Source organism: Ictalurus punctatus, chromosome 1, assembly GCF_001660625.3.
Source record: "Ictalurus punctatus breed USDA103 chromosome 1, Coco_2.0, whole genome shotgun sequence".
In the NCBI taxonomy this organism is placed as follows: domain Eukaryota; kingdom Metazoa; phylum Chordata; class Actinopteri; order Siluriformes; family Ictaluridae; genus Ictalurus; species Ictalurus punctatus.
The window spans coordinates 28,456,989-28,466,167 of NC_030416.2; the positions used below are offsets into that span (position 1 = coordinate 28,456,989).

The 9,179-nt window shown below is 38.7% G+C and overlaps 1 protein-coding gene and 1 long non-coding RNA gene across 2 annotated transcripts; one reads left to right on the forward strand and one right to left on the reverse strand.

Annotated features, from left to right (window-relative positions):
- Positions 1 to 4,460: 4,460 nt before the first annotated feature.
- On the reverse strand, positions 4,461 to 8,256 carry LOC108263329 (polyadenylate-binding protein 1-like). The gene is made up of 11 exons (XM_017464016.2): positions 8,090 to 8,256; positions 7,622 to 7,807; positions 7,093 to 7,274; positions 6,850 to 6,965; positions 6,527 to 6,626; positions 6,195 to 6,285; positions 5,661 to 6,028; positions 5,490 to 5,577; positions 5,046 to 5,179; positions 4,876 to 4,926; positions 4,461 to 4,709 (listed from the first exon to the last, which is right to left on the reverse strand). Exons 2-11 carry the CDS (start codon positions 7,800 to 7,802, stop codon positions 4,629 to 4,631), a joined length of 1,392 nt encoding a protein of 463 aa, XP_017319505.1. The 5' UTR covers positions 7,803 to 7,807; positions 8,090 to 8,256; the 3' UTR covers positions 4,461 to 4,628.
- Positions 8,257 to 8,421: 165 nt separating this feature from the next.
- Positions 8,422 to 8,870, forward strand: LOC108263465 (uncharacterized). The gene is made up of 3 exons (XR_001812175.3): positions 8,422 to 8,551; positions 8,658 to 8,717; positions 8,812 to 8,870. It is a non-coding gene; the product is annotated as an uncharacterized LOC108263465 (long non-coding RNA).
- Positions 8,871 to 9,179: the final 309 nt, after the last annotated feature.

A 9,179-nucleotide genomic window follows, 5' to 3' on the forward strand; every position in this document is an offset into this window, starting at 1 on the left:
TCAAATATTCCTGTCTATCTTGCCTCTGTGCACAATATCATACTTTCTGTATCTGCATGTGAGTGTTTATTTTAAATGGAGGCACAATGCCTAGGGAATTGGTCATCAATTTTTTCTGAAGACATCTGTGGAAGAAATAGCCTTAACACGAGCTTCATTTCTTAATTGAATGTGAGCTTAATCATAGATATCATCTAAATAGGTGATGTGCTTTTATTTTCCTTATTCCTGCAGTGGCTGACCTTTGAAGATTTAACATGTTTGACTTTCTTTTCAACTAGGGTGCTGGTGGAGCGCATGGTGAAAATCTATGTTCCTACATTCATATGTTATGTTAGATACCAGACTCTCTTATGTTGAAGGTACTTCATAAAAAAAATAAAATAAAATGAATTTAAAAAAAAACCCTGAATATAAAAATGAATCAAGACAGATCCAAATAAACAATAAAGTTCCAATGAACAGTAAAGCTACACGTTCTGTTTTTCTAACTTGTTCAGTACTTGTAATACAGATTAAATACCTGTGGGCAGATGATGTAAACTATGGATCTGGTCCAATGTTATTTGGGAAGAAAGATCAAGCTGAATTTTCTCGACATAAATTTTTGTGTAGTTTGTTATCAGATTGTCTAGATGTACATCACACATCTGATGAACGAGATTTCCTCTCCCATGCTGTAATGATGGCGGGAAACTAGGACTTAATTTCATATACCGTAGAAAGGTCATATAGAACATGGAGAAATCTCATTGGGAATTGAGTCACCTTTCACGTTGCCTTTTATTCTGATCACAACCAGACAGTTATATTGTTTCTGAGTTTAGTCTTTGTTTAGTATTTTTTGATGCTGAAGAAGCAAAAATCTAAGAAACCCTTAACCTTCAGACTAATGATTTGCAATGTCTGAACACAGTGCTTGAAAAGAAACATGTATAACGAACCTGAAAAGGTAGAAAGGGGTTCTATGAATTAGTTAATGGGTATCTCTCTCTCTTTATATCACTATTAAAGTAGTGCTTAAACAGATACATATAGACAGTTTTATTTTGTACACGCATACCAACTTAATCTTCACCTATCATCATTCCCTGTTAACGAAATCTGTTACCACCTAATTAAACAGTTTAAATCACTAACCAAAGTAAGTATACAAACTGAAGCTATGATAAAAGAACAAAAACAACGAACCTTTCTTAAAGAAATTCCTAAATCCTAAGTATATGGCTGTGCAATCTGTCTATTAAATAAATGCCAGTCCTTCAGGCTGAAAAAGAAGGATCAGAATATTCTGCCAGTAGTTTGGCACTGTGACTCAAAAAGTTTTTTAGTTGTTGATCTGACATCTGGAAGCTAACTACTGTCCCAACTGCCCTACAATACTGATAATGCTCTTACACTTAAGAGGGCTGAATGGCAGACCTTGTTAAATAATATTATTATGTTTCTTCCTTATAATGTCTTATATTTTATAAATGTATTCTTATATTTCTGACCTTTTGAATTTAGTATTTAATGCACAGTCTAAAGAGAAATAGGCCGGGTTTTCATTTCATATATATATATATACTGTATAAAACTGTATATGTGACAAATAAAAATCTTGAATCTGGTTGCACAGTGTTTATTCATTCTTTATTTAGTCAGTTAACATGTGTCCATAGGCCATTTGTGGCCCTGAGGCTGGACTTTGGAGAGGACGCCCCTGTTTTAACTGTAAACTGTAAGTTTATGCCCCCTAATTAATTAATAAATCCATCCATCTGTTTAGAATGAATACAGTTTGACTCATTGTGTGCTTTATGTATAGTATGTTTGAGTTCTTTTCATGGTATGCATCACTCAGATCTGTACTTATTATCTAAATGTAATTATAAAAAACAGAAAATAGAAAATGTGTCCAAACCTCTGGAACTTTCCTTCACCTGAATACTATGAAAACCTGTTTTAATTTCCCAAATAAAGTGGGATAAAGTATTATGTTGGGTTTTTTAAATTATATTTTAGTTAAGTCTTAACATTTTTTTTTTTAATCAAGGAAGCCTTATCATTAATGAACAACGAAAAATTATGATTAATATATTCGGACGAGGGGGGAAGGGTGGATTAGAAGCATGCTTGCCTCGCACCTCCGGGGTTGTTTTTTATTTTATCCCACATCTGCCCTGTGTGTGCAGAGTTTGCATGTTCTCCCCGTGCTTTGGGGGTTTCTTCCCCCAGTCCAAAGACATGCGGCTGTTACGTTCTCCAATGTATTTCTGTTTGCTCTATGTCATTTGTGTGACTATGTCGGTGGTGGGATGGGTTTATTTTTGTCTCCGCCCCTTTGCTAGGCCACGCCCACTATATGCATCACGTTCCGGCTTGCTACTGGATGATCACATCTTGTCCACACCTGCTCCGACCTTGTGCGATAGGATTGGTTGGCTGCATGTTTCCGGAAGTGTACTTACGCCTCGTCAGTCTCCATTCCGGGGCAGGTCATTGCCATTGCTTCGTGTGTTGATGTTGCCTGTGTATGGCCTTATGCCTGTCTTTGAACTTGTTTATGCTCTGCCCCGTTACGAATCGAGTGGTACACTTGTGTATATATATATACATAATATTTTGTTAGCTAACACCACAACAGTCACCTTTGTAAATAGTGCACTGTTAATAGTGGTTAGTAGGAAGTCGGCGCCATTTATGTTGATCCTCTTTTCTCCTGGTTTTGGGTTAGCTAAGGAGTGAGGGAAGAAAGTGCATTTTTCTTTTCTTTTCTTGTAGATTAGTTAGTGTTCTTTGTGTAGAGTTAGAGGGTATTTTTGTTTATTATTTTGGCCTGGTCGGCTTATGAAGTGAATAAAACAAGGTAAGAATAAAACAAAGCAAACGCAATCCTGGTCTCGCCAACCCTTTTTTTTCCCTTTATTTTATTGTATGTTGTATATTGTACCTAATCCGGGTCGTAACACGGCGTTGGGTGATTGTCCATAGTATGTGTGTGTGTGGTCAGAATTATGGAACCCAAAAAGCAGAAAATATCTCTAGTCTCTCCTCTCGCTCTTTCTTTGTGTACACAGAGAACAAATGGTTTGTGCTTGGTGCAAAACTTCCAACTGTCTCAGGAAAATATATATTATTGTATTATAGTGTACTGGTGGCAGAGATGACATGGGGGGTTGAAATGTGGATGGTGTGGGTGGTGCAGCTGAAGAGCAGGATGTGTGTCCTGAGTGTCACAGATCATGTTCATTATGTTCCTTTTCAGTCTTATGAGGTATGCAGGGTCTTGAATTTGCCTCGGATCCAATGCAACCTGGTTCCCAAATGTTGCAAAGGCATCTGGAGTTGGGTCAGCATCCACTTTTGCAGCCATCTGTTTTAAGAATTGTATATTCTGCTGCTCGATGTCAGTTTCTGGCCTCTCCCTGCGTTTAACTCGCCTGGTGCTCAGTTGAGGAAGGGCCTTCTTCTGATGAGTCAAGGGAGGAAGCAGTACATGACGAGCTAGCTAGCAGCTGATGGTGTGTTGGGTCTGTGAAGTGATTGTGATGAAAGATCCTGGTCCTCTGTGTCATTCCTTGCCTTGCCTTACCTTGCCTTGGAGAATTGTCTTTTCTTAGCATGTTCAATGCTTTTTCACCTGGGTCAGTTCACTTTATTATACATAACTTTATTACACATAATGGGTTGTTGGCTGAGAGGGCAAAGTGGTTAACATTAATATCAGTTCATTTCTGAGTATCTCCGTCACTCAAAAAAAAAAAAAAAGTTGCGGTATGTTTGTGAATGGGCGTTTGACTTAAACTCAAGAGAAACTGAGATTGTTAAAGTTGAGCCTCCCCACCAAACACAGCCTGGTGATTGGACTTTTTGCTTCATCCTCTGTTAATGCAGACGAGCTGGTTAAGTCTTGCAGCGCGCAGTCAAATACGATATCAGAAACCACTGGATGTGGCGTGAGTAAATTATTACCTCATCCAGATGCAATTGAATAATTCCAGAGGCTAAGTCATTGACTTGCTTGTGAAATAGAGGTTGCTTAGAACCAATAATTTGGAACAATTAAGCATTTTCCCCCACTTGTTTCTACTGAAAATAATGGTGCAGATAAAATTCAATTAGTAATTGACTGTTTAGCAAATAAAACCATTTTCTTGCTTTGTACATGACTGTACATAAAAAAAAAAATGCATCTTAAAAACCTGATATACCACATCTTTTAGTTCAATAGTTTTTAATAGTTTTAAGCACTTTAAAAACTATATTTCTGGTAGTTTTTAACCAGTCTTTCATAGTATATATGCAAGGTATATGTAGTTTACGAAGACTATTCACTAGACCTATTCTAGATGTGGCATTCCCAAGTAAATCCAACTACGCCACCCTGGGGGAGAACCAGGGAAATACTCCCAAATAAAGGCACACAGATAAGTTTTACCAATTGGGGCAAAGAACATGAGAATGAGACATGAGTATGAATATAAAAATTACATTTTATTATGACACTTAAGCATCATTAAAACTTAACATAAATATAAAATCACTCTCCCATGAAGCACAATAAGGATTTTAAAACTAAGCACTTCTCCAGGCCCAGGCTTGGCAGGCCACTTTATAATATGTACAATATTGGTTGCAGTGTTTTATTGTATTGTATTGCATTTATTCTTTCTCTTCTTGTTCTTCTTCTTATTGTTGTTGTAAAATAACATCTTCAGGGTTTCCTGAAATAGAAATGCAGAGTGGTTTTTGTGTGTGTGACTGCTTTGTTAATGGAACTTTTTATCCCTGTGTAAAATGTGTTGTGGCAATAAATCTAAATATGAAATATTGTTGTGTGTCACATAACCGATTATCAGCACATGTCCAGTTTTCATTAAAAATCCTCACCGGCTTGTATCCAGTGTCCCTCGCCATCAGGAGTGCATCCATTTCATCCACCTGCACACAAACACACACATACACATTTTAATATCAACCGTTGTAAGAATCAGATACGAAACGCTTGGTACATTGAAAAAATTATGTGTGTGCGCATTTGTGTGTGTGTGTGTGCTCACCTTGGTATGCAGGAGCTCAGGGTATACAATCATGTCTATGATCTCAAAATTGTTCGCATCCTCCAAAAGCATCCAGGTGATCTTGTTAGCCTGAGTCGGGTGGATTTCCTTGACCAGAGGTAACAGGTGATCATCTGTAGAAAGAGAGAGAGAGAGACAGAGTGTAGGGTGTGTTAGAGAGGAAGAGTGAATGGTGCCAGCCATCCAAATCATGTAAAATGAACGGGGCTCAGAGGCCAGACTCTTTCTATACACTGTTATTGCTTAACAAAAGCAAGAGGAGTCGAAAGCTTGTAGAAGTTTTAGTTTTACGCAAGGAAACACGTTCCAAACCGTAATGGGGAAGTAAAATAAAGTGTATTAAATCAGTGAGTTGCAGAGCAGGAGTGTATATGAGCCATATTTATGTGTGTGTTTGTGCGTGTATATGAGTGTGAGACTCACGCGCCATCTGGATCTGGTCGTCTAAGCGAGATGACTTCAACATGTAGATAGTCAGACGCTTCCCAGCTGGTGGATATGTGGGTACATCCTGCAAACATAATAATAATAATAATAATAATATTAAAAATAATATTAAAAATTATAATTACACAATTAAAGCTTTGTTCTTACCATTGTGTTCTTGTCCTGCTGCACTTCACTGATGGATGTAGAAGTTATTTCAGCTGCATCTGGAGCTTGAGGTGGAGCTGGAACCTCATCTGCAGCTGAATTTAGACCTGAAACACTATCAACAGGTGGAACTGTCTCTACAACGGGGACACTTGGAAGAGTGTCTACAGGTGGGACACTATGTACAGATTGAACTGTTCCTATAGTTGGCACTGTGTCTGTCACTGGAACAGTACCATCAGGTGTTGGTGTAATGATGGTTGTACACTCTTCATTCAAACATGGTGCCTGACTAGTTGATGTGATGGTGCCACCGATCTGCTGATGCACTGATACAGGTTGAACCACATCGGGTATATTCTGGACATCTGCACACAGAAAAAAGCACCAAACAAAGACATAGTTACAGGCTTCATCCTAAACCATATCCTGCTATGCTAGTACTATTCAGCCACTATGCAGCCGTGGAGAGACTGGAACACACACTGTATAACAAATGTGATACTGATATACAGTCAGACAGCTGTGACTCACATTGTGGCTGGATGGTCTGGGCAGCCCAGAGCAGATCCGGGCGGGGCTCGACTTTCTGGCTGGGGCTGAAAGAGACAGCCAGGTTCTGAGCCTGTAAGACAGATACACACAGCCGTTAACACACTTTATTTCATCTTTTTTCTCTCAGATCATCTTCATCGCAGATAGCCATATCCAGTTAGCAGTAGCCTCTTGAGGTAACTTGGGGTAGTTAGAAGGGGGTTCTCATTATTTTGCAGGCAGTGACCCGTTTAACTGCAATATCTAAATGCAATATTGAATCATTTAAATATGTACAGCACGGGTTGGTAGATGTTCTATATGTTATTAACCTGCATGCTCGCCGTCCTCTGCCTGTTCTGATGGGTAGGGTAAGCCTGACGTTCCACCTGAGCCTCGTGCGCCTCACGGGACTTAAAGCGTTCAATGAAGCTGTAACACAACAGAAGCGCTGCTCTTAGTCTTTATGCCTACGCCACCAAAACTACAAGCTGATGTTGGCTGAAATACACTCATGTGACCAAACAGAACCTTTATATCAACAATATAAGGATTTCAATAAAAATCAAATGGAATTAGTTCAACACAAAAGAGCAAAAGAGAACCCTGACATTAGAACCCAGGCTGCTAAAACGTAGTAATTTACATGGCTTACACTTTACGGTTGTTCAACACTTTGCCGTTGAGCCTGTTCATGGCAAAATCCGCTGCCTCTGCAGACTCAAAATGGACGTAGCCGTACCCTTCCGACCCCTTCTCATCACCTACAACCTTCAGGAGAGACACATCATGTCAACACACAATTTATATTAAACAGAACTAATACAGGACTTTATAAAATGCATGCTAATCACGCTATACAGATGCTATTCAGATCCAAACAGTTCAAAGCCCGAACCTTGCAAGACAGGACCTTCCCAAAGGCCGAGAAGGTGTGAAAAAGGGCCAAGGTGTCAATCGACTTGTCCAGGTTCTTGATGAACAGGTTTCCAATGCTGGATGGATCCCTGTGAGACCACTGGACGCGCATAGGCCGTCCCACAAGGAGCTCCAAATGAAACATTTCCCTTGCTCGCTCAGCTGAGGGAACAAAATGAATTACAGCTCATTCATTTCAATTAAAAAGGCTAGGTAAGGTTATATTCGGAATTATTGGCAACTTTGGTGAAGATGGGTAAGAAAGGTTATGAAAAATGCTTTGGTTGATTAACTTAATCACACTTTTAACTGAAGTATTTATTTTAATAACTTGTAAAAATTAATAAAATTTTCAACAAAACCTCATGTAATTATAAGGCACATAACTTAAAACAGTAAAATAATGTTGAATTAGACATGTAGCCTTAAGTAGGCTATAAACTGGTATAAAATGCAGAAACAGTGTATGGAACAGCGTTCTTCAGTGTTCTGTGTGGTTTGTGTATTACCATCGGCCCGCTGCTCAAAGTTGACAAAAGCGTAGCTGAGTGAGGAGCGGGTCCTCCAGTCCCTGCAGAGCCGGATGGAGTGAACGCGGCCTGCAAGGCTGAACGTCCTCGCAAGTATGGCTTCCGTCACCTCGGGGTGCAGATCACCCACATACAGTGAGGCCATCATTTCGTGGTTCATTCTACCTAAAAATTAAATAATCAATCAAACTCAGTGATGGAGGAAATCAATAACACTAAACCTACAGTTTTAAAGACAAACATTAAGTATAGAACATGAAAACTACTTTTCTCCTCGGAAATCGAAAAATCTTAAAACATAAAGGACTAAAGGTTCTTACAATTCTCAGTACAATAATAAAATGACAGAAAAACAAATAAAAACAGTTTAAAAAGTGTTCAGAATACCAATTACTATTCAACTACAAGAAAAAAGATTAATTGATAAATTATTACAAGGCGACTTACTACAGATGGTAATATCCAGGAGTACAAGAGAAATACTGATCGCTGCTAAGTGCTGCTAACTGCTGCTAGTCACTGTGTTGGTTATCGAAGGTCTGAATAGATTTCTCTTGTGCAGGAACAGATCTTGGGTCGGACTGTGATGCAGTTCCGTTCACTGTTTCGAATTCTGTATTCTGTAACCATGGTACTGGTGAACCTGATCAGCTGAGTCTCAAGGAACATAGTAAATTAAGTTCAAACTCACTTCAAAACATTCATTTAAATTAAAAAATAGCTTTAAATTTCTTTATAAAATTCTTTCAGTGACTTGTACATTCTGGGGATATAAAGTGTTTAGATAGATTTAATAATACATTTTATTTAAAAAAAAAAAGCACCTTTCACAACACCCAAGATCACTTCACAAATACAACATGCAAATACAATTCACACACACCTGTAGTTCTCCAAGAGGTTAGTGAGGTAAGTGAGAGCGTGATTATGTAGGGCCTTAAACGTGAGAAGCAGAATTTTGAATTGAATATAATGAAATATGAAGTGTTTTGAATGAATATTTTCCTGTATGTAGTCATTCTGACTGTTACGAAACAAGACTCAAAGAGGAAGTAAGCACAGGAGTAAAGTCAAGGTACAAACTAGAGCTGACACAAAAAACATGAACTTAAACAGGGCATGGAAACACTACCACTTTTAACTAACTTAAATTTCTATCATTTACCTAGAAATGAGGCATGAAACCCAAAACGTAGAACAAGACTATGACATGGAACTCCCATTTAACTGGGACATGGAACTCCCGTTTAACTGGGACATGGAACTCCCGTTTAACTGGGACACAAACAAGGAACAAGGAACTAGACAGGACCTGGAAACTTCACCGCATGGCACCATTACACCATTAAGTCTCCACTCTATACATTAACTAGACCCGCGAAACATGAGCACAAACATGTACACTCTACTCATTTAACTATGGCATGCATCTATCCATTAACTATGGCATGAAACCATCGTTTAACTTTGGCAGGTAACAAGGAACAGGAAACTAGACAGTATGGAACCATTACCACCTGGCACCATTACTCATTCC